General features: G+C 45.9%; 1 protein-coding gene across 3 annotated transcripts in view; it reads right to left on the reverse strand.

The window, feature by feature from the left end:
- PLCB2 (phospholipase C beta 2) overlaps positions 1-22,859 on the reverse strand; it is a 40,810-nt gene extending 17,951 nt beyond the window's left edge. For 2 of the 3 annotated variants that reach the window (XM_043988926.1, XM_043988925.1), the window contains exons 1-17: positions 22,753-22,859; positions 21,732-22,032; positions 14,609-14,686; positions 13,404-13,472; positions 12,388-12,528; positions 11,723-11,802; positions 11,477-11,530; positions 11,263-11,338; positions 6,996-7,096; positions 6,617-6,783; positions 6,187-6,333; positions 5,163-5,320; positions 4,693-4,775; positions 3,623-3,707; positions 2,964-3,126; positions 2,368-2,474; positions 1,996-2,092 (exon numbers count right to left, since the gene is read on the reverse strand). In XM_043988926.1, coding sequence (XP_043844861.1) covers positions 1,996-2,092; positions 2,368-2,474; positions 2,964-3,126; positions 3,623-3,707; positions 4,693-4,775; positions 5,163-5,320; positions 6,187-6,333; positions 6,617-6,783; positions 6,996-7,096; positions 11,263-11,338; positions 11,477-11,530; positions 11,723-11,802; positions 12,388-12,528; positions 13,404-13,472; positions 14,609-14,686; positions 21,732-21,815 — 1,690 coding nt within the window. In that variant the 5' untranslated portion in view covers positions 21,816-22,032; positions 22,753-22,859. The remainder of the gene's footprint in view (positions 1-1,995; positions 2,093-2,367; positions 2,475-2,963; positions 3,127-3,622; positions 3,708-4,692; positions 4,776-5,162; positions 5,321-6,186; positions 6,334-6,616; positions 6,784-6,995; positions 7,097-11,262; positions 11,339-11,476; positions 11,531-11,722; positions 11,803-12,387; positions 12,529-13,403; positions 13,473-14,608; positions 14,687-21,731; positions 22,033-22,752) is intronic. The other variant, XM_043988927.1, reaches the window with a different exon arrangement.
- Between the last annotated feature and the right edge of the window lie 1,634 nt (positions 22,860-24,493).

Genomic DNA, 24,493 nt, shown 5'->3' on the forward strand with positions numbered 1-24,493 from the left:
GAGCTGGGGTCTGAATCCTAATTCAGTCACTTCTTAGCTGCATCGAGTCAGGCCCCACTTCCTCCCTCTTTAAAATCAGAGGATTGGAAGAGATAGCCTCTAGGGTCTCCTTCTAGTTAAAATATTATGAAAATGGAAGGTAGATAAAGCACCGGCCCTGGATTCAGGAGGACCTGAGTTCAAATCCGACCTCAGACACTTGCCACTTAACTAGCTGTGTGACCCTGGGCAAGTCACTTAACCCTCATTGCCCTGCAAGAAAGAAAGAAAGAAAGGAAGGAAGAAAGAAAGAACAAAAAGAAAGAAAGGAAGAAAGAAAGAACAAAAAGAAAGAAAGAAAGAAAGAAAGAAAGAAAGAAAGAAAGAAAGAAAGAAAGAAAGAAAGAAAGAAAGAAAGAAAGAAAGAAAGAAAGAAAGAAAATGGAGGGAAGTGGCAACACAAGCCCATTTTTAAATCAGGAGGGAATAGTGAAAGGGATACACGTTTATTAAGCACCTACTATATGCCAAAACACTGTGCTAAGCATTTTACAAATATTATCACATTTGATCCTCAAACAAGCCTAGAAGGTAGGTGCTGTTATGATCTCCATTTTACGGGTAACGAAATTGAGGCATACAAAAGTTAAGTGACTTGACAAGGATCATACAGCTAGTAAGTGTCTCTGAGGTTAGATGAATTCAGGTTGTCCCGACTCCAGACTCAGTGCTCTATCCATTGCACCAACTAACTGCCCCTAATGCTAACAAATGCTTTCTTTTAGCTCTCATCCAGCTGCTAGGCCATGTAGTAGATAGAGTGCTGAACTTGGAATCTCCATTAATTTTTCTTTCTCTCTCTCTCTCTCTCTCTCTCTCTCTCTCTCTCTTTCTTTCTTTCTTTCTTTCTTTGCAGGGCAATGAGGGTTAAGTGACTTGCCCAGGGTCACACAGCTAGTAAGTGTCAAGTGTCTGAGGCTGGATTTGAACTCAGGTCCTCCTGAATTCAGGGCCAGTGTTTTATCCACTGCACCACTTAGCTGCCCCCTGAACTTGGAATCAAGATGTGAAGTCAAATCATGTCAACAAGCATTTATTAGGAACCTACTATGTGTTAGGCATTGTGCTAAGGGCTAGAAGACTTGTGTTTGAATCCTATCTCAAATGTTTACTAGCAGTGTGACTCTGGGCAGGTCACTTAATGGCTTTAAGCCTCAGTTTCCTCATCTGTAAATGGAGGTAACACCAGCCTCCCAGGAGTATTATGAGGATCAAATGAGAAAACATTTACAAAGTGCTTTAATACGGCGGGTTTTATTATTGTTGTTATCACTATCCTAAGAGTCTATGACCTTTTGGGAAGGCATATGTTTATATATGTGTAAGTATACACAGGAAGGATGGGTATGCATGCATGCAGATGAGCCCATACAAGTTGCCTTGGTTCCTCTTTCCTCTCAGGAATCACAGCACCTCATAAAGTTAGCAGAAGACCTGGAGGTTTGGCCTGGCATCATTCCATCAACCCATCAATTCCTAAAGGAGTCCTGCTCTTGTTTATAGCCTTGCTGTGGCTCCCATGTCCCCAGCAGATCATATAGAAGCCCCTAGTCAAGGCCTAGAAGGGGGTGATTTTGTTTTACAAATAGGGCCTGTTCTGATGCTGGGAAGCTGCAGAGGCCATCTATATTAGTACAAGGGTTCTCTGAGTGGGGGAGGCAGAGGGCTCGGAATTATTGTCAATCAGTTAAGTTTCTTGCCAAAGTTCATAGTCTGAGCATTCATAGATAATACTGGGCATGACCATTGAGTGAAGGAATGCTCCCAAGCATGGTGTCTCCCACCGACACAGTGCTACTCCCTGTGGTTTTCTTCTCACTCTAACTGCTCCTCTGCTCTTCTATCCCAGGAACCTCTCCCTCCCCAGCCGCCTTATTGTACACATCTCACCCTCTCAAAGCCCCTCTCTCCCCCAGCCCTTCCCTGCATCCCCAGCCCTATCCCACTGTCTCTCACGGGAGGAGAACTCAAAGGAGATGAATTTTGTGGGCTGGATGTAGTTGACCAGACTGGACATCTCTTCGTATGCTGTCACCTCCAGGCCAGCTGTGCCCTGGTAGAAAGATAAGGATTGGAGGAAGATACAGTTGGGGGTGGGAAGTAAGCTAAGAAGGGGGCAGGGAGGGCCCACAGGAAGCAAAGATCCAGGCTTATGGAAGTCAATTGTCCTGAAACCCCCATCTCACCCCTCCAGATTCTACTGCCTGGAAGTTGAAAGCACAGGGGGCCCTGGGGGCCAGTTCCTGTGAAGGAACTAGAAGAAGAGCTAATAACTTCTGGGTGAGTTGGGGAGATGGGAGTGCCTTTCTGCTACCTTCTCTTTCCTACCTCATCCGACTGCATCTTCTTTATTTCCTCTTCATCCAGGTTACCTGATTCTTCCTCTTCTTCTTCTTCCTCCTCCTCCACCTCAGTTTCTTCCTCACCAACCCACACTGTTATAAGAATATCTTACATTTGCACAGGACTTGGAGATTTGCAAAGAGCTATACCTACACGATCTCATTTGACCCTCCTTGACAACCTGAGGGAGTGGCTATGGTCAGGCCCATTTTACAGATGAAGAAACAAGACTTCAAGGAGGCAAAATGACTTGCCCAGGGTCACAAAGCTAGCACGCTCTCAAGGCAGGACTTACTAAGTCTTCAAACTGAGATCTTCTAGATTCCAAATCTAGTGCTCCCTTTACTAATACATTACTAATACAATATCTTCCCAACATAACTTCATCTGTATCTTCTTCGGAGAAACTCACCCCCAAGGCTGTCTTGATTAACAACAATCCCATTTGCGAATAGGCCCCCATTTGCCAAGGTCAGAGACCACTCCCTCCTGTCACAGAATCCCTCTTCATCACCCTTTTTTACTTCACATCCTCCTATCCCAGCCCCACTGATCTAGTTCACCCCTTTAAGACTTCTCACCTGTGTCCTCACCCATGGCTGGACTGGGCTGGTTGGAGCCCTCTGTCTCTGCACACATTTCCTTCTTGGGTGGAACAGGAGCTGGAGACTGATTCTTCTTATTCTTGATTAGGATCTTGCCCACAAGGTCCTGGGGACTGGGGAGGGGGACCCCTGGCTTCAACTGAGGGATTTGGAGGGGAGACTGTCAGAGCTAAGTGTCACCTATCCTCCCCTGATGACACCTAGGAATGAATGCTGGACCTGGAGTCAGGCAGATTTGACTTGAAATCCAGCCTCACACATATAGTAGCTGTATGATTTTGGGCAAATCACTTATTCTCTCTCTGCCTCAGTTTCCTCATTTATAAAAAGAGGATAATAATAGCACCTACCTCCCTGGGTTGTTAGGAGGATAAAATGAGATAGTATTTGCAAACCTTAAAGCTACATAAATGCTATTTAACCTAAACAAGCTAATCTCCCCTGAGGCATATAGAATAGGATCCAAACCTCAAAGCTCCGGAGACCTTGAAATCAACCATGATTTAGTCTCACAATTGCTTTCCTTCCCTACTATAATCAGTTGATCAACAAGCATTTATTAAGTGCCAGGTACTCTGATATGACACAAATACAGAGAATGAAACAGTCTCTATTCTCAAGGACTACATGCTTACAGGGAACTTGTCCAGGGTCTCAGTGAGCAGCATGTCCCCAAATATGGTCCGGCAGTACTCTGCCATCTTGGCCTGTTGTCGGGGTCTGCAAAGAATAGATTGTAAAGTAAAAATGAAAGGAATCAGGCGATGGCTCAACAGATTATGGTCTAGGAATGTAATGGTATACCATTATGCTGTAAGAAATGATGATAGGGGTGGTTTCTGAAAAACCTGGGAACACTTTTATGAACTGATTCAGAGTGAAGTGAGCAAAACCAGAACAATTTCTACAATAAGATTTTTTTATAATAAACATTTTTATTTAAAGTCTTTGATTTTAAAATTCCATCCCTCCTTCCCTCCCTCTCCTCCCCCCTCCCTGAAGCAAGAAAGCAATCAGATATAGGTTATACATGTGCAATTATATAAAACATTACCTACAATAATATTTGAAAGACAAACAATTGCAAATAGTTTAAGAACTCTAATCAATGCAATGACCAACCCTTTGTTCAAAGGACAAAGTATGTTGCCCACCTCCTAACAAAAATTTGCCACCCACCATGAGAGGTGGCAGACCCAAGGGGAAGAATGAAGCATACGTTTTTAGACATGGCCAATGTGAGAAATGGTTTTTGCTTGACTATGCATATTTGTTCCAAGGTCTTTGTTTTTCTTTTTCTTTTGCAAGAAAGAAGGTAGGAGGGAGAGGAAATAAATGCTTTTTAATTCTTAAAAAAAATTGTTAAGGTTTTAAAAAATCAGCAAAAAAAAAAAAGTGAGGAGAACAGTAATTGGCCTGTGGACCTCAGAGGGAGACCTCATCCCATCTCCTACTCAATCTCATGGAGAAGATGTAGCCCACACCCGCCCCAACCATCTTGCCTGCCTCTCCCCTCCCATTAAAATGGGATCACCAGGACAGGCTGATCCAAAGGGCTTCAGGTAGACCTAGATGACAGGGACTAGGGACTTATAGGAGCTTATCTAGTCTTGAGGAAACCGAAGAGCACTCCAAGGAGTCTGGAGATAGCAGTGGGAGGTCAGAGATGGAGGTGAGAGGTTGGGGATACAGGGAAGATACTCACGAGTCTACATGGTTTTCAAAGGACAAGATGACAGGATAGAGTGAGGTCTTGAAGGCACTCTCAGCAATGGCTTCCACTGCATCCTGGAGGAGGGCAATGTGTGGGGATTGGAGCTCCAGGGATACCCTTCACACTGGGATGCCCTTTCTCCTCCTACTCCATAATCTACTCCCACCCATCTTCTACCAGGCTTACTTTTTTTTTTTTTTAGTGAGGCAATTGGGGTTAAGTGACTTGCCCAGGGTCACACAGCTAGTAAGTGTTAAGTGTCTGAGGCCGGATTTGAACTCAGGTACTCCTGATTCCAGGGCCAGTGCTCTATCCACTGTACCACCCAGCTGCCCCCTGGCTTACTTTTTTTTTTAAAACTCTAGATTTCAGTTCTTCTCTGAGCCTTCCCAGCTCTTAGTCATAGTGATTTAGCCCCTGCTCGGATGTCCCTTTCTCCTTCTCCTTCCCAATCATCCCACCTTGAATAAAATGTCTGTGGTCATGGTGAAACCATGGGTGATGATAGGCTCTTCCTCAGGAGGCTTCCCCTTCCAGCAGTCAAGCTCCACACAGCGGCAGCCGGAGAGCAAGACCTGTCTGTACATCTCTGAGGACGAGGGTCCTGAGAACTGGCCAGCTGAACAAGCAGATGGGGTGGGATCACTCAGGGTTAAGGCCAGACAGGCTCCTTTCTCATAAGATCATAGGATTGTAGGTTTTTTTTTAAAGGCAAAAGTCCATCAAGTCATTTTATAGATGAGGAAACTGAGGCTCAGAGAGGTGTTACATAGCTCCTAAGTGTCTGAGTCTCTCCTCGTGCTCTGGACTGTCAGAGTCACTTTAATTTTATCATAATATATTTAATATCTCTTTTTTTCTTTTTTTTGATTTTTTTTTTTGGTGAGGCAATTGGGGTTAAGTGACTTGCCTAGGGTCACACAGCTAGTGAGTGTTAAGTGTCTGAGGCTGGATTTGAACTCAGGTCCTCCCGACTCCAGGGTCAGTGCTCCATCCACTGTGCCACCTAGCTGCTCCTAATATCTCTTTTAAAGAAGACAGAATCTTATTGTCTGAGATGAGCTCTGAACCGAGGTCCATCCTGACTCTAAGTTCAGGCCCTATCTACCATACCATGACCACCCCTGCTTCATGGTAATGCATCCTAGCCTCAGGCAGCATCCTCAGCCCTCAAAGTTAGAATGTGGGGAAGAGGACAGGAAATGTTCATAAGGGATAAGATTCTCAATCAAAGGTCAAAGATGGAGGTAAAGAGCCCAAGGTAGGCAGATAAATGGACTCCCTTGAGGCAGAGACATAACTAGCAAATTTTGCGCCCTGAAACAAGCACTCCTCATTTGAGATAGGTGAGTGTGTAGATGTATGGGAGGGTGGGGGTTGTTCTTCACTGCTGAATGTAGCACCCCAGGGCAAAGCCCATTTACCTTGCCTTAGTGTTAGGAGAGCTATCAAAGTACCCTTACTCTCTGAGGTAGGGAGCCTCACCTGTCAGGTAGGTGTTGTGGGAGGAGTTGATGAAGTAGTGATTCAGAGGCTGGTTCATGTCTTGGTGCAGCAACAGCTTATCTTGGGCCACTATACTGTTCTCAGGACCACATAGGAACCATACCATCCCCTCTGGGGACAGCTGACCTGAGGAAGAGGGAGATGCCATTATGTGGGGGAAGGTGAAGGAGAAGGAGGCAGGGAGACAGGATGCTAGGGTTTGTTCCTCACTGCTAGATAAAAAAGGATGAGTTAGGGAGAAAAGGGAGAAAGTCTGGCTATAGCTAAAAAAGAATGACTGGAAAAGTGACTGGAGCCACAAGTTGGGAGGAAAATAGAGTTGGAAACCTAGAAAGGTGGGGAATTCAGGGTGAAAAAAAAAAGGACCCAAGGTAAAAAACAAGTTGTAGGGAAGGGTTGGGAGCCTCACCCCTCTGGATGTTGATGCCACTGGGCTCATACTTTTCAATGAGGCATTGTACTTGGTCTGGTCGGGCTGGTGGAAAGAGTAGGGAGTTGAGTCGGGCATCCCGCTGTTTTTGGTTAATGAACTTGGTCAGATGTTCCTTAGTCATGTAAGGCTTTGCTTTGGCATGGCTGCAGTCCAAGTGGAGAAGGAAAATCTTAGATTCATAATCTCCAGGGATTTGGGGGGTGATTCTAATAAGCCCCTGGTCAGGTGCCCTGATATCTACTATAGAAGGCCAGAGCCTGCTGATCCTGCCTCTAATAGCCCAATCCCCTGAGCCCAGCCCAGCCTAACCCTTCTCCCATAAGCCATGTGCTAGACTGGTGCCCAGGAAACTCACTGAGAGGTGAAGATCTCATCAATTTCAGGTCGAGGACATAGATTCATGAGAAAACTCCTATAGACGGGCTCAGGGAAATCTTCAGGGTTGATGGAGTCATTCTAGGGTTGGGAAGAGGAGGGGACAAATAGGCTATCAACAAACTTTCTACCAATTCTTTCCCTTCAGAAACCACCCTCCCCAAAGAGTTATAAAACTGTGTATCCTTTGACCCAGCAACACCAGTATTAGGTCTGTTTCCCAAGGTGATCAGGTGAAAAGGAAAAGACCTTCTATGTTCCAAAATATTTCTAGCAGCTCTCTTTGTGATGGTAAAGAACTGGAAATTGAGAGGATGCCCATCAACTGGGGACTGGCTAAACAAGTCCTGGTATATGATTGTAATGGAATACTACTGGGCTGTAAAAACTGATGAGCTGGTTGATTTTAGAAAAATATGGAAAGATTTACAGGAGATAATGAAAAGTAAAGTGAGCATAACCAAGAGAATGTTGTATATAGTAATAGCAATATTGTTGGAAGAAAAATTGTGAATGACTAAATTATTCAGAGTATTATAAACACTCATATTGGCTACAAAGGACCTATGAAAAATGATACTACCCACCTGCAGAGGAAGAACTGATAAACAGAAGTGTATATAGTGTGATTTTACATGTATATGTATATGGGTATGGGTATATGTATATGTATATGGGTATGGGTATATATGTGTATGTATATATGTATATATATGTATATATGTATATGTATGTATATATATATATATATATATATATATATAACATCTCTGTGTCTAATGTTGGTCTTCTCTAGGCAATCAGAGAAGCCTCAGCTTGAAATTCCCTCCATCATTTGTAAACCAGCCAAGGAGGCAGGCTGCAACTGAGGAGTGAGCCAGGGAAGGGGAATCAGGTATTAGTGTTGCCCTACTGGGCAAGGCCAGGGCTTTCATTTTTTTTTTTTTTTTGGTTTTGTGAGGCTGTTGGGGTTAAGTGACTTGCCCAGGGTCACACAGCTAGTAAGTGTCTGAGGTCGGATTTGAACTCAGGTCCTCCTGAGTGCTCTATCCACTGTGCCACCTAGCTGCCCCCAGGGCTTTCATTTACAGCAGGGAATATTTCCATCAGCAGCCTGGAAGCTTGGATCTGCTCAGCAAGGCTGCTTCAAGTCAGGAGTGATACTTAAGAGGCACATTTGAGATTCACAGTGCCCAGGCCAACTGGAAGGGGTCAAACTCATGCCTAGAGGTATCCAAACCCTGCAAGATGAGTTTTCTAGCTGTGGAGACTAAAGCCCGTGCAGGCTAAGTGACTTAGGATCAGAGCATTTTAAGAGTTGGAAAGGAACCTTGAAAATCAATTAATCTCACCTTCCCATTTTTGAAAGAATTCAAGTTGAAGCTCAGAGATGTTGCAACTTTCCCAAAGCCATACAGGTAGTAAGTGACAAAACCAAGACTGGAACGAAGGATTTTCTGGAGCTAGTTAGAACCTGCTCTGGGAAGCTGGCTGCAAAACGTTCAGTGTGAGTATTTACAACTCAGAAAATCGGCAAATGCTACAAATCAGGGTTTGAGTCATTGTTTTGTTGATTGTCTGGACTTAAAAAAGTGATGGAGGGGGGCAGCTAGGTGGCGCAGTGGATAGAGCACTGGCCCTGGAGTCAGGAGTACCTGAGTTCAAATCCGGCCTCAGACACTTAACACTTACTAGCTGTGTGACCCTGGGCAAGTCCCTTAACCCCAATTGCCTCACTAAAAAAAAAAAAAAAAGTGGAGGAAATAGTAATAATGTGGAATAAACTTAAGAATTTGTCATGTGTACATTTTTTTCCAGGAGAGCCAGTTTTTAAATGTTCACCAGCACATCCCCAATTAGAACTCATCTTTCTGACTCCAAATCCAGTTTTCTTTCCCCTGACCCTCTTTACCAGTCATATAGCGATTAGAGTTAAAATGAGCCCAAGAACCCAGGTTTTCTGACACCACATTATGTCTTATTATGTCTAGGGGCCTTCTCTATTAAGGATCTCCTCAGTATTGGCTGCAATATTAAGATCCCCTTATAGTGCTTAATGTGAAGAGAATACTAGTGGGTTTTCAACATCAGTTCTACATAGAATTGTAGAATATGGGAGCTTTGAGAGGCAGCATGGCAGAGTAGATAGAGAGCCACTCTCTGGGTCAGGGGTATCTGGGTTCAAATCCTGCTTGTGACATCCTGGTAGGGGAGAAGTCATTTAATCTCATCTAGAACACTCTCAGCTCCCTAAAATCATTCAATGAGCACTTATTAAATATCTCCTATATGGGGGCAGCTAGATGGCACAGTGGATAAGCAAGCACCAGTCCTGGATTCAGGAGTACCTGAGTTCAAATCTGGCCTCAGACACTTACTAGCTGTGTGACCCTGGACAAGTCACTTAACCCCAATCGCCTCACCAAAAATAAATAAATAAATAAATATCTCCTATATGCCAGGCTCCAGGGATACCAGTACAAAGAATGGATGTTGCAGAGTAATTGCAGATCTGTACTGGTGAAGGGAGTTCGCGCATCAAGTGTTCTCCATGTCAGTGAAATCACAGGTTGAGTCCAAAACATGGGAAAAAAATGTTTAAATGTCAGGGCTGGAAGAAGCCTGAGATTGTCTAGACTGGTAATTCTCAAAGTTTTTTGTCTCTTTACCTACTTAAAAGAAAACTTTTGTTTATGTGGGTTATATCTATTGATATTAGCCTGTTAGAAATTAAAATGTCTTTGTTGTTGTTCAGATGTGTCCTGCTCTCTATGACCCCTTTTAAGGGTTTCTTGGCAAAGATACCAAAGTGGTTTGCCATTTCCTTCTCCAGCTCATTTTACAGATGAGGAAATTGAGGAAAACAGGGTCATACAGCTAATAAGTGTCTGAGGGCAGATTTGAACTCAGGTCTTCCGGATTCCAGACCTGCACTTGATCCATGGCCACTGCACCACATAGCTGATCAAACTTCGTGACCCCATGGACCATAGCTGTCCATGGGATTTTCTTGGCAAAGATACTGGAAGGGTTTTACATTTCCTTCTCCAGTGAAGAAAGCAAAGGATTAAGGCAAACAGAGGTTAAGTGACTTGCTCAGGATCACACATCTAGGAAGTGTCTGAGACTAGATTTGAACTCAGGTCTTCCTGACTCCCTATGTACTGAACCACCAGCAGCTTTAAAAATGTCTTAGTATCCTGAAAATAATTTGGCCTTGTGAACTCCTTGAAAGTGTCTTGAGGACCCCCAGAGGTCCCTGACCACATTTGAGGACCACACTTTGGTCTGGACCCAAGCTATCAAATAGAAAGTGCTCATGTGTCTCACAACACTCCCCCGTGAAGCCTGAACCAAATTAAAATGTGATTCCTATCTCGTCTAGGTGTATTGACATACTAACAAATAAGGAAATTTGTCAACACCTGTGGTTTTCTGAGTCAATTTGTGGTCCTTATGTGTGGCTTAGTGCCCTCCCCCACCTGTTTCTCTTTGACATCAGTAATCCGGACCATCTCTTCTTATCATACAGATAAGTAAGGACTGCCAAACCACACTTAGCTTTGATCCCTAGATCCTTCTCTACCTCCTCCACGACTTGAAAACACAACTCAAAGCATGTTCCTAAATGATGGGAGGACCAGGAGGCTCATCTTTTTTTTTTTTTTTTTTTTTTTTGGTGAGGCAATTGGGGTTAAGTGACTTGCCCAGGGTCACACAGCTAGTAAGTGTTAAGTGTCTGAGGCCGGATTTTAACTCAGGTACTTCTGACTCCAGGGCCGATGCTCTATCCACTGTGCCACCTAGCTGCCCCTGAGGCTCATCTTTGTATAAAAGGAAACATGGATAGGAAGGATAGAGTATTGAACTGGAGTCAGGAAGCTCTGCATGCTTTCAGCCTCAGTTTCCTCATCTGTAAATGGGGATAATAGCACCTACTTCACAGGGTTGTCTGGAGGATCAAATAAAATAACATTTGGAAAGTGCATTGCAAACTTTAAAGCACCATCTTTTAAAATTATCGGCACCGCTATTGTTTATAAGAAATGAGAACTGAGAATTGGTAGAGAAAAATGAGGATGTTCTCAGTAGCTTTACATAAAGAAAGTTGGCTCCCTCCAGTGCTCCTCCATAGGTTCTCAATTTGAGGAGTCCACTGCCAATGCAGCCACTGCTGGGTGAGGGCAAGAGATGAGGAGGGGGGTGGGGTAAAAGAGAATGGGATGGGGAGGGAAGTTCATACTCACTTTGCCCTTGGCGAGGTGACAGGCACTGAGGGCTGCCTCTACTCGTTTCCGGTCAGCAGGAAACATCTGAAAAAAACTGAAGGGGGAAGAGGCAGGGGAACGGTGTAAATGAGGGAAAGGGTCAGCAGCAGGAGGAGAGTGGAGGTAGAGGAAGAAGGAGGAGGGACGGCTGAGGTGCCAGACCAAGAGGGTAATGGGAATTTCTTGCACTCACTTCTTTACAGGGATCTTTCCTTCTGGATTGAGCTGCATCTTGAGCTTGACTAGGCTAGGGTGAGAGGAGATCAAGCTGTGAGGTCTCGATTTCTCATTCCTCTTTTCTCCTTTCCTTCCCCCAACACACACACACACACACACACACACACACACACACACACACACAGACTTAGCAGCAAAAGTCTGCTGGGGAAGAAGGTGGGAGTGATTATAGACAATAGGGAGAGGAGATAGAATCACTCACATCTTATCCAGGAACCTGCTCCGGGGAGCATTGGCTGTCAATGGGTTCTTCGCCAAGGCCAGAATGTCTTCAGCCCAGTCCTATGAGCAGATGAGAGAACAGGGTCCAGGACCCATCATAATACCACAGGGATGTTTCTTCCTCTTCCCTTTCCTCTGAAGTGAGGTGAAGAGCTCTCTCTGGGATTACCTGAGAGATAGCAGGTTCCCCTCCCCTCCTATGAGCTATGATACTATATCCTCAGACCTTCCCTCACCACTTCTTTTTTTTTTCTTTTTCCTTCCTTCCTCCCTCCTTACTTTCTCTCTTCAGATGAAAGCTTCTCTCTTTTCATCTAAAATCCTATCTACTGGCTCTTTCCCTGCCACCCATAAATACTCCCATATCTCTCTCTCTCTTCTCCTTCCTTCCTTCCTTCCTTTTTAGGCAATCAGGGTTAAGTGACTTGCCCAAGTTCACACAGCTAGTAAGTGTCTGAGGCTGGATTTGAACTCAGGTCTTCCTGATTCCAGGACTGGAGTTCTATCCATTGTGCCACCTAGCTGCCTCTCCTTGTCACTTCTTGAAATTTTCCTCCCGACCTCTACTTCACCCACATACACAACACCCACACCCACACCCACCCACCCACCCATACACACACCCATACACACACACACACACACCTTGCTGACATTCTCTTTGTAGGAGACAAAGTTATGGAAGGTCAGGTCCACCATGTCTGGGCCAGACACCACAGTCAGAGTCTTCAGCAGGAAGTTGTTGTCAGGGAAGTCCAAGTTGAAAACCTCTCGAAGTTTCTGGGTCTGCAATAGCCCCATTTGGTGGTGGGGGGGGTTGAGGTGAAGGGGTAGTAGGGAGGGGGCAAACAAGGAAACTGTCCCCACCCCCCCCACACACACACCCTAAAAAAATGCCATTCTCTCAGTTCCTCTTCTCTCAAGCATTTCATTCACAGGAGACATCATGCCCAGTTCAGGGGAGGCCCCAACCAACACACCCCTCCAGTCCTTCCTGGGAACCATTTCCCTGCTCCCTCCCTCCCATCCTATCATTATCAAAAGGGAGAGCTGAGGCACTCAGAGTGGGAGAGTCTTGCTCAGGGTGTCAGGCTACCTTTGAGAGTCCTGTTTCCCAGTCCCCAGGGACCAAGCTCTCTGCTGCTCCCCTTCCCCCAAGGTTCCCTACTAACCTCCCCTGCCCAGCCCAAGTAAGGGTTCCTATAATGTAAGTGAAGCCCGATTTAGGCAGCAACCAGGGGATTCTGGTCAAGTCTGGGGAGCTCCAGAGGCAGGGCGGCCTGCAGAGATGGGCTCTAGACAAAACTAGCCATCTCTTTTTCCTCCTTGACTTTCTCTCCAAGCCCCTTGTCTTTTTTATGAGAGGGAGAGAAGACAATATCTCTCCAAAGGCTTGAGGAAAGGCCAAGGTCCCAAGGATGGTATAGGTGGCCCCAGAGAACATATCCCCTTTGGCTCCTGGCTCTAGTTCTGGCCACCTAGCCCTGGGAAATCCCCTTCTTGTTCAGCATTCAGGTATCCCAGCCCCAACCTGCTCCAGGGTGTGCACCCCACCCACCCCTTGTTCTATGCTCTTGGGTCAGTTTCCTGTCTGTACCTTAGCTTTGGGCCTTTCCCTTGCTCCTCTCCTGCCCCAGCAGCACCCACACAACCCTATTTACCTTGGGCATCTTAGCAAACTTTCCAAACCGAGTGTCCCGAATGCTGGTGATGTCCAGGAACTCCATCTCCTGGGATAATCGGGGTTTAAGAAGAGAATAGAGATAGAAAGGCGTGAGATGGAGTTAAGATGAGAGAGTGGGGCAACCATAGGCTATCAGAGCCCCTAAAAATGATCTGTCCAAATGCACCTTCTAGATAGGGCAAGTCTGACTATAAATGTTCAAATCCCTCTTTCTGAGAAAAAGATGGTATAGTTAGAGTGGACCATAAAAGTGGACACTTTTCCTCTTCTTTTTAATTTTTTTTTTTAATTTGCAGGGCAATGAGGGTTAAGTGACTTGCCCAGAGTCATACAGCTAGTAAGTGTCAAGAGTCTGAGGCCAGATTTGAACTCAGGTCCTCCTGAATCCAGGGCAGGTGCTTTATCCACTGTGGCCACCTAGCTGCCCCCTCCCATTTCCTCTTGATGGGTCCTGCCTTGCCCTGCTTCCTGCTTTAACCTCTGTCTCAGGGTTTAGAAGATTTGGGATTGGATCCAAACTCAGTCATTAAATAGCTGTGTTACCTTCGGCAAATCATTTCCCTCCCTGGACCTCCGCTTCCTCTTCTGTAAAATGAGGGGTTCATACTAGAAGGTTTTCATTGCCTCTTCCAACTCTAAAATCTTACTGTTTGACCTGTGTGTGGACCTAAGGAAGGACAACTGTCCCTTGGATCTCTGCACTCTGTCCTGGCTTCTCTTCCTCCCTTCAGTCTTCCTGGGGGAGCCTGGCTTAGACCTTCAGGTTTTTCCAACATTTTCTTTGTCAGATCACCCAAAACCCTGTCCTTCCCTCCCCAAGGATGCTGGGGTCCAGGCAGTAGCAGCCATTAGACCAGAGATGTGCTGTCTCAGGAAGTGTGTGTGTATGGAGTGGCTGGGTGGTTGGGGACAGGGGCGGTGCTGCAGTTTTCCAGCTGTTCTTTGAGAGGAAGTGAAACCCGGACTCCGTGTTCAGAGGGAAGCAGAGCTGATCATCTGGGCCTCGTCTCTGGGCCTAGACTCCAACTCTGCCCAGAACTAGACCTTCTGCAGTTTAGCTCCCTCTGGGATTTCTGCATGTGCCTCTTTGAACTATCCCAGGGACCATCTTCTCTTTCCTGGTAGAATAAGCTTGAGGTTGTAGGCAAAGGCAGGGGGAAAGGGGTTAAGGGATGCCCTCACCTTACTTTGATAGGTCCAGTACAAGTAATAGCCATTGGGATCCACTCGAAGGATGACTGGGGATGCCACTGAAGTCTCCTGTAGAGAAAGGAGCTCGGTTCTGTGATCCAGTGCCCATCTTTCTCCCTCCCCCTCCTTCTCCCCTTCTATCTTCCTTAGGCCAAGCTGAGTTGTTGCAAGGCACCAGGAGGTTTGTTCTTGGCTCCAGCTCTCTCATAAAAAGGTAGTCTTTCTCCTCGCCAAGGTAAACCCCTCTCCGTGCACCCTTGATCCCATCCTGTCTTCTCTAACAGAATCAATCCTACTTTCTCTCTTCAGATGAGAGCTTCTCTCTTCTCATCTAATTCCCCTATCTACTGGCTCTTTCCATAAACACTTCCTCATCTCTCTCATCCTTAAAAAATCTCACTTGATCTGACCATAGCCTCTAACTCCGGTACTGTATCTCCCCTCCTTTTCTCAGCTAAACTCATTGAGAAAGCCGTCTACCCCCGCACCTCTAATTTCTGTCTTCTAACTCACTTCTAATCTGTCTGCAGTTTGGCTTTGGACCTCATCATTCACCCGAGACTGTTCTCTCCCAAGTTACTAATGATCTCTTAATCGCCATACCTCGTGGCCTTTTCTCAAAAGATCCTCCATCATCAATCTCTCTGAAGCCCTTGACACTGCTGATAACCCCTTTCTGTTAGACACTGTCTCCTAAGCATTACCCAGGTACCCACAGCAACTTCACAAGCAAAATTCCTTTCCACCTCCGTCAGCATCCCCAAACCCTGCCCCCAGATCAGTTCTTGTCTGTGGCAGGTGCCCCTCAGCAGATGGGCTCTGCTTTCCAGGGTAGTAATTAATGAGTAATTGTCCTCCCCCGTGCCCTTTTCTTTTTGGGTGGAAAAGAAAATGTTGCAAAGGATAAGCAGGCAAAAAAAAAAAAAAAAGAAAAAGGATAAGCAGGCATGAAGAGATTGTGAACTGCACTGTAGAAATCACATTTCCTATCTTTCCCAAAACATACATCCCTCGCCTGAACTTCCCTATTTTGGTCAAGGATACAGTCATACTTCTAGTCTCCCAGGTTAGCAACCCCCTCACTGTCATTCTTGAAACCTCATTCACCACCACCACCATCACTCCATGCCTCATCAGTCACCACATCTAATACAATAGTCTTCTAATCGGTCTCCTTGCCTCCAGAACACTGAGGACATATATACGTGTATAGAACACTTCTAAGTTTGCAAAAAAAAAAAAAAATCACAGCAGTGTAGGGCCGGTTTTACGATCATTACTACTCCCATTTTACAGATATGAAAGTGAAGCCCTACCCCTGTTAAGTAACTTTTCTAGAATCATATATCTAGCAGGTGCTATGGAGCTTGGACAGACATGTATGACAAGGCCATACACTGCATTCTGAGCCATGGAGTCAACTTGATTTTTGTCTTGCCAGTGACTCGGGAAGAGAGAGTAAGGCTGATAATTTTGTGTAACTCTGCCTCACTCAAATCCAATTCATTCACAAATCAAATCATCACCCATGATGTCATTGGTCCTCTTAGAAAAGGAAGATCAAATGTCCAGCACAACAAGAGCTAGTAGGACTTGAAGGGGGAATTTGAACTGAGATTTTCCTGACTCCAAGTCCAGCATTTCATTTGCTATATACCATCCTGCAGTTTGCTAAGTCCCGTTCCTTCTTCAAGGTCCAGTTCTAGCCCCACCTCCTTCCTGACGCATTTGTTGGCCATCCCAGCCTTTCTTCTTCTGAAGTCTTCTAGCACCCTGTGAAAGACCATGTCATCCCCCTATTCGATAAACTCCAATGCCTTCCTATATTATCTCCAGGCTCAAATGTAAAAATCGGCTTTTATAACCCCTCATAATCTGACTCCTTCCTACTATCACATTAATAAGTAATTATTAAATTGGGATCCAGGTTTTTCTCCTTGTATTTCCTCATTTAGACCCAGCTGTCATTAAAGTCAATCTCTGAAGGACTTGATTGATTGATGAGATTCCTTCTCTTCAGTCTTGGATGGGACTAGGAGACCTCATTTTCATTTAGAGTATAAATAGAATCCAATCTGGGCAAGTTCTTACCCTGGGGAAAGGAGCTCCTGTCCTTGTACCCCTCCATGAGAGTTTAGGGTGACCCAACTCACAAAGGAGAAAACTAACTAGAGAGGTCCAGAGGGAGATGGATTCCCCTGTCCAGATCGCTGGAGGCAGGTGAGTCTCATGATCAAGCCATGTTCTCAGAAGGAGACCACTTGTCAGGGGCATTCCCTTTCAGAAAGTTATTTAAGGCTCTCCAGGTCTCCAATGAGGGATCTTTGGTAACCAAGAGAAACCACTGACCATCAATTTATTGATTGCTGGCTAGACTAATGAACAAATTGATTATTAATTACTCAGAAATTCTGTCTCTTGGGGTCTTTCATTCATCTCATTACCTTTACAGCCTTCTTGAGCCTCACTCTCCTCTACCCACTCTATGATCCTGTGTAACTGGCTTTCTTTGCTGTCCCTCCCACGAATGAAGCTCCATCTCCTCGGGGCATTTTCAGTGACTGTCTCCCATGCCTGGGATCTACTTCTTTCTCATCTCTACCCCCAGCTTCCCCGACTTTCTTTACTTTCTATAAGCAGCTTTTTCTGACTCCCCAGTACCTTCCCTCAGAGATGTTCTCCACTGTATCCTGTCTATATCTTGGAGGCAAATGGTTGTGTTGTCTCCTGTTACCTAGCTCTCCAGGAGAGCTTTTATCTTTCTTTGTATGACCAGAATTTAACACATTACCTGGCACACAGTGGGCCCTTAATAAATGCTTCTTGACTTTACTTGACTTTATATGCTGTAACCTATTTTTTTTGCAGGGCAATGGGGGTTAAGTGACTTGCCCAGGGTCATACAGCCAGTAAGTGTTAAGTCTCTGAGGCCGGATTTGAACTCAGGTACTCCTGACTCCAGGGCTGGTGCTTTATCCACGGTGCCACCTAGCTCTCCCTTGTTCAATTATTTTTTCAGCTTCCCCAATTGCCTCTCACACACAAAAAAAGTAATTAAATAAGCTATGAATGAACTCCCAAAGGAAAGGAAAAAAACAGGCTCAGATGGATTTACAAACAACTTCTATGAATCACTCCAAAAACAGTATGTGAATTGTTTCAAAAATAGAAAAAACCCACAGTATCCTTCCAAATTTTCTATGAAAAATATGGTCCTAATACCTAATCTAGGAGAGTTAAAACAGAGAATGAACATTATATAGACCAATATTACTAATGAATATTTTTTATTTTACTTTTTGCAGGGCAATGAGGGTTAGTGACTTGCCCAAGGTCACACAGCTAGTGTCAAGTGTCTGAGGCTGGATTTGAACTCAGGTCCTCCTGAATCCAGGGCCAGTGATTTATCCACTGTGCCACCTAGCTGCCCTGTCACAAATGAATATTGATGTAAAAACATGGAATAAAATATTAACAAAATGGCTACAATCAGTAAATGATCTTTTCACAAGATAATTCACTGTGACTATGTTGGAATTCAGGGTTGGTTCAACATTAAGAAAACAATGGACATAATAGACTGTATTAATAACAAAAACAGTAAATATGGAAAACCTTTCTTTGATATGTTTTTTTAAACTATGGAAAGCAAAAAAAAACTAGCTTTACCTGTAATGGAAAAATAATAGAGACCTATCCAATAAGATCTAGGTTAAAGCAAGGATGTCCATTGTTATCATTATTATTTAATAAAGTTCTGAATATCCATGGCAATAAGAAAGAAAAAGAAATTGATGGAATAAGCATGGCAAAGAGGAAACAAATCATTACTATTTGCATGGGAAAAAATGAGATAATATTTGTAAAATGCTTTGCAAACCTTAAAGCATGATGCAAATGCTAGTTATTGTTGTTGTTGCCTGTGTCACTCATTTGGCACTTACTATACCTTGCATCTTTTAGTTATCTTTTTATGAACATCCTGTCTTACCAATTACACTGTAAGCTACTTAAGGGAATCATATAATCATAGATTATGAGCTCAGAAGACATCTAATTCCATCCCTCTTGTTTTACACATAAGGAAACTGAGGCCAAGAAAAGGCTAAGTGACTTGCCCAAGATCCACAAGTACAGTTATTCCTTCCACATGGCCACTTTCCCCATAAAGGTTTCACTATATTTAGGGTTGACATAAGAAATTAAATGGAAATTTTAGGGAGTTTTGCAGAAGCTGAAGAAAAAGAGACTATGACTATGACACAGAGACTATGACCAAATAAGGTACTGTAAACACCCCATAAAAAAGGAAAAAAAATTCAGACTTCTTCTCTGGTATGAAGAGGGCTAAAAATTTTTACACAGATTTTTCAGATCATGGGGGCCCCTTGCCCCTAACCACTAAGGGGTAAAAGGGATAACCTTAGTAAGTGGCAGGACCAGAACTTTGAACCCAGGCCCCTTGACTCCAAATCCAACACTCTTTTCCACTGCACCAATAGTCTCCAAAGAAAGGCACTGTGTCTTAATGCCTTATTTACACCTGTTGACTAGCATGGTGACCTGAATAAAGTAGGTACTTGATCAATGTTTCTTTGTTGAATTCACAAGTCAAGGACCATTAGCTGCTTTGGCCACTAGAGGGGAGAGGGGGGCGCTGGGGAAGGAGTCACTGAGGTACTGACTTGATTCAGAAGTCCCTTGTCCTCAGCCTGGTTACATACTTTTTTTGTTTTGTTTTGTTTTTGCAGGGCAATAAGGATTAAGTGACTTTCCCAGGGTCACACAGCTAGTAAGTGATTCAGGTCCTCCTGAATCCAGGGCTGGTGCTTTATCCCTGGTTATAAACTTTCCCAGAAGACTAAGAGATTACTTCACCTTTCACTTTGGTCCTGCTTCTCTTCTTTGGCCTGATTCCTGGAAACTCCTGCCACCTCCTCCTTACTTAGTGGTGCTTCCCGCCACCACCCCCCCCCCACCACTCCCTCCCTTATTCACATATCTCAGGGGCCAAGGCCTGTTAATAAGGGGACTAAACTCTAACTGGAGAGGCCCAGTGGCCCAGCCTTCTTGCCTGATGGGTGTGCAGTCTTTTTGGCTGGGGACAGACAACTTGGTGCAACGGAAAAGAACACTAGACTAGGGTTTCAGGACCTGAGTTCGAATCCTGTTTCTGCCACTAACTATTCATGTGACTTTGGCAGGTCCCAACCTCTCTAAGTTTCAGTTTCCTCGTGTTTAAAATGCAGGAGTTGAATTAGATGAAAGTGTAGGTTCTCTTCAATTCTAATTCTACCAGTCTCTGATATGGAAAATGTGGGGTCAAAGGTCCCTTCTGGCCACTTTGATCCTGGGAGCCAACTGAGTCCTCTCAGCAGGAAGAATGTCTCTTCCTAAGAGCGACTGGTCCCTATTCCAATGGCTAGGAAAGCCAGCCTAGCTGGGCCTCCTCTCCCTTCCCCCTGGGACTCAGGGGGTGCTGGGAGTTTGGTGCATAGCTTTGATTTCCAGAGAGTCAGGAAGAACCTCCCTCGGAGAGATTTCCTGGGTCCACCCTGGCACCGTTGTTCATGTCTGAACCTTCCACACCCTTCCAGCCCCACCAGGCCCTAATGCCACTCTCATGTCTCTCCTTCCTCCCACTGCTTCCTCAGAGGTTGGTTCCTGGTTTTCTTTTAAGTGGCCCCGAGGGAAGAAGTTTTAGGGTGTTGGGGAGAGGGCAAATCCTAGGGAGACACAGCCGGGTTAAGGGATATGAAGAATCAGGGATAGGTTGGAGAGGCATGAGGAGACCAAGGCATGACCTCAACTGGCATGACCTATATACAGGGAATGAAGCATATTTTCCTTCTTGCAGGGCTGATGGGACAGGATTAAGATAGACTGAGCCCTGAAGCAAAGACAAGCATGATCAGATAGTTCTGTCACCCCTTTACTAGCTGGGACAGCACAGAGGGCTCTGGGTGCTCCCTGGGGGTCTTACATGATCTTGCCCTATCTGCTCCCTTCCTCTACCAACCTGCAGCCTGAGGGACCAGAGCAAGGACAAAGGTCTCTGGGCCCCTGCTCACTGGGCCCATAGTCCTCTACCCTGGCAGAGGAAGAGGTAGAGGGCCAGAATCTCAGGCTAAGGACCACTGAACTGGAGGGACAGAAAGGGAATCCTGAACTCTTGTTCAGCACACTGGGATTCCATTACAGCTCTGCCCCTACCTCCCTGCCTGCCTCTTGATCCCAGCCGTCTATAGATATGCAGCAAATAGAGCCCTGAGCCTGAAGTCAGGAAGACCTGAATTTAACCTCAGACATTTACTAGCTGTGTGACCCTGGGCAAGTCACTTAACCTCTCTCTGCCTCAGTTTCCTGAACTATAAAATGGAGATGATATAATAGCACCTACCCCCAAGGTTATTATAAGGATCAAATGAGATCTTAGAACAGTGCCTGGCACAAAGTAGACACCATACACATGTCTGTTCCCTTCCCCGTCCTCCTCCCTGCTCCTCCTGCCCCGATTCAACCCCAATCACTCTTCCGGTTGGCAGTTGGAAGAGATAGATGGGTAAATATTGTGAGATCACTAACAGAGACTGATCTCGACTCTCAAACACATGTTTAGGTAAACACATCCAGCCATGCCATTAGACTATAAGCTCCTTGTGGGTAGGAATATTGAATCTGTCTTTTGTATCTCCTGTCTCTAACACGGTGCCTGGCACGTAGTTAGCACTTACCAAGTGCTAGATAATTGATTCAGATCCCCTCTGAACCACACCCACCCATGAGCACAACCACACAAAGATACAGACATATTTCCAGATACGTGTGCTCACAATGTGGATACAGCTACAACTACCCAGTGACAAACAGATGACCAGTGCAGATGAGGGGAAAACCCATTTACACCTGCAGACCCACCCCACACTTTGCCTTGGATGAAGGCCTCGGCCCCAAAGCCCAGCCCAGGGTGGGAAAAGCCATTCTACCTGTTCTCCCACTACTGTGCCCAGATACTCTCCCCTCATAGCCGGACCTCAGTAGGTTGCTGAGAATGAGCCCCACTATGGGCTTCCTCCCAGGGTTCAGGGCCCCCCTCCCCCCATGCCCCACTCACATCATCCCATTTGATGAAGCGCTCTCCTCGGCTTAGATAGCTCTTCACCTCAGGGGGCAACAGGACTGGGTTGAGCAGAGACATTCTGCCAGGGTGCAACGGGGGATGGATGAGGAAGAGGAGGGCAGTGTCGGGGCCAGCGGGTGGGTGGGAAGCAGAGCAGAATGAAGCCTGTCTCACATGGTGCTCTCCACCCCAAGCAGCCTGGTCCGGAAGTCAGCGCCCTCTTATAAGATCCAAGAAGTTTGGGGGCAGCCGCCAGGCATCTATCTGCATTGCAAATCAGTGGCTGCCCAAGCACCTGTGCCCATTGAGAGGCTGTATGAGGAACGCAGTCTGGCCTAGGAAGACTTTACCAAAGGCTAGTGGGGAGGCCATAATTTTCTTCTCCCTCACCCCCTCACCCCAACCCCCAGCACTTCCTGCCTCGGGACTTCCTTCTCCTACTTCTCTATCGCCCTAAAGCAACAGAGTCAGATTAGGGGTGCCAGGTTCAAGATGCTTTGCTCTGGTAGCTAGGGAGGCTCCCCAAAGGGGATCAGTGGAGAGAGGAAGGAGTCGGGGACAAAAGAGGGACAGAAAATGGGGTCACTGGGTTAAAAGCCCAGGAGGGTTCCCAGGAAATATCATAGGATCCTATGCTATTTAGAGTTGGTAGGGCCCTCAGATGCCATCTTGTCCAACCCTCTTATTTTACAGATAAGGAAACTGAGGCCTAGGATGGTAAGGTAGCTTGTCCAAGGTCACTCCAAATAGTAAGTGGCTTAGATGGGATTTGAACCAATGCCCCGTGATTCCCAATCCGGACCTGAGTGACACAAGTAGGGATATTAGAGAAATAGTCAGAGGGGATTGTAGGGGGAGGGGGGAAGAGGGAAGAGCCAGCTGGAGAGAACCAGATTTAGGGTTATAGCTGGAGACACTGAGTGTTTTGAATAAGCAAAATTTGCTAGGTGACCTAGCCACTCTTTCTCAGTGCTTCCTCCCCATGAAAATCAGATGTAAGTGAGGTAATCATTACCTCTCGAACAGACCCCTCTGTCTCCTCCTTCAGAGTTTCCTTGTCTTGGCCCCTAATGAACTGTCCTCCTTGCTCTCTGCCCCCCAGCCTCCCATTAAGTTACCCAGTTTCACCCACAAAGGCTGTGCTCCTAGGATCTCTCTCTCTCTCATCTGTCTGCCGATGATCCTGGATGAGGGCCTTCCCAACTGACCTGAGGACCATCCACAGGATGGGGGCCCCTTCCCGAAGCAGCCCCACCTCCATCCCACACCAACTCCTTGATGGATGGGGGACACTAATTGTGCCTCTTCTAAGGAGCAGAGCAGGGACCGGGCCTTAGCCCACTTCCTCTTGCCTAACTGGCTCCTCTTATCTTCCTCCATAACGGCCCAGTAGGGGAAGCAAGGAGCGGCACCCACTAGTTTCCTTCCCCTATGAGGGGCCTGTGTGGCTGCCCCAGACCCTACCTTGGGGCCCCTTATACCTTATGAGCAGTCCTAGTCTGCATGACAACAAAAACCCTGGACCCCAAGAGACACAGACCCTTCCATCATCTCCCATTCTCTTGGACCATTCAATGCTAGCAAAGAAGTGGGCATGGATCAGCCAGCCAGAAGGGCAGTTGCTTCTGTCTTTGTCCACAGGGAAGTCCACACAATGCACTGGGTATGGAGGGGGGAGGTCGGCCATTACATTTTTTAAAATTCTGTAATCAAAGCAACCCAGAGACCAGAGGACTGCGAACTGAAGATCATCACTCATCCTAAAGAGCAACACCCAGCTCCCCCATGCCCTCCCTGTCTCCTAACTCCATTCTCACTTATCCTCCCAAGTTCCCTTTCCTTCCTTTTGGCCTTCTTCCCCTCTCTTTGCTCCTGTCTGACCCCCCCACCGTGCAAACACCCTTCAGTGAACCCAGGCCCCAGGGAGTTCCTCTACACTCCCAGGGATCAGGTTCCTCTCTTGACCCTTTTGAATGAACTTTGCAAGGGAAATCCCAACCCCTTCACCTGAAGCCCTGTGCACCTGCCAACGACATAACACAGCCAGCCACCTGAATATCCCCCTCCTATTCCAATGTGGGCCCTCCTCTGCCTTTCTCTCCACTCTAAGGATGAGGTTCTTTCCCCCTTTCCCACCCACCTAAAAGCCCAGATTTCTTATCTCATTTCACAGGTTGAAAAATTGAAGCCGGGAAGAAAGATTTCTTTATCTGTGGCTCATTAACACCAGAACCAAAAATGAGCCTGAGTCCCAATTCCCAGTTTTATGCTTAGATATTTGCTCTGCTTCAAGACTGCCCTTGGAGCAAAGGCCCAGTCCTAAATACAGTGGAATAAAGTCCCATCTCTTTCCCCAAGCATCAGAGCTGCTTGGCAGTGGGGTTCCTAGAACCCCAACATGTCAAAGGCCAGTCTGGGACTCTGAACCTGTCCCCCACCCACCTACCCCCAGCCTTGAACCCCATAGGACACAAAGAGTTAGGAGAAATTCGGGAAGCAAAGGATTTGGGAAAAGACAACACCAACATGCTTAGAGAGAAATCTCTGCAATGTAATTCAATGGTAGGATTCAAATCTGTAGTCTCGAAGAGGCCAGCTCAGATATCAGGTGACCTTATTACAGAATCATAGAGCTTAAAGAAGTCATCTGGTCACAGAATAGAAGATTTAAAGCTGGAAGGAACATCAGAGGTCATCTGGAACTTTTTACAGATAAGGCAATTGAGGCCCAAGGAGGCTAAGTGATTGTCCCAAGG

Source organism: Dromiciops gliroides, chromosome 2 (assembly GCF_019393635.1).
Source record: "Dromiciops gliroides isolate mDroGli1 chromosome 2, mDroGli1.pri, whole genome shotgun sequence".
NCBI lineage: Eukaryota > Metazoa > Chordata > Mammalia > Microbiotheria > Microbiotheriidae > Dromiciops > Dromiciops gliroides.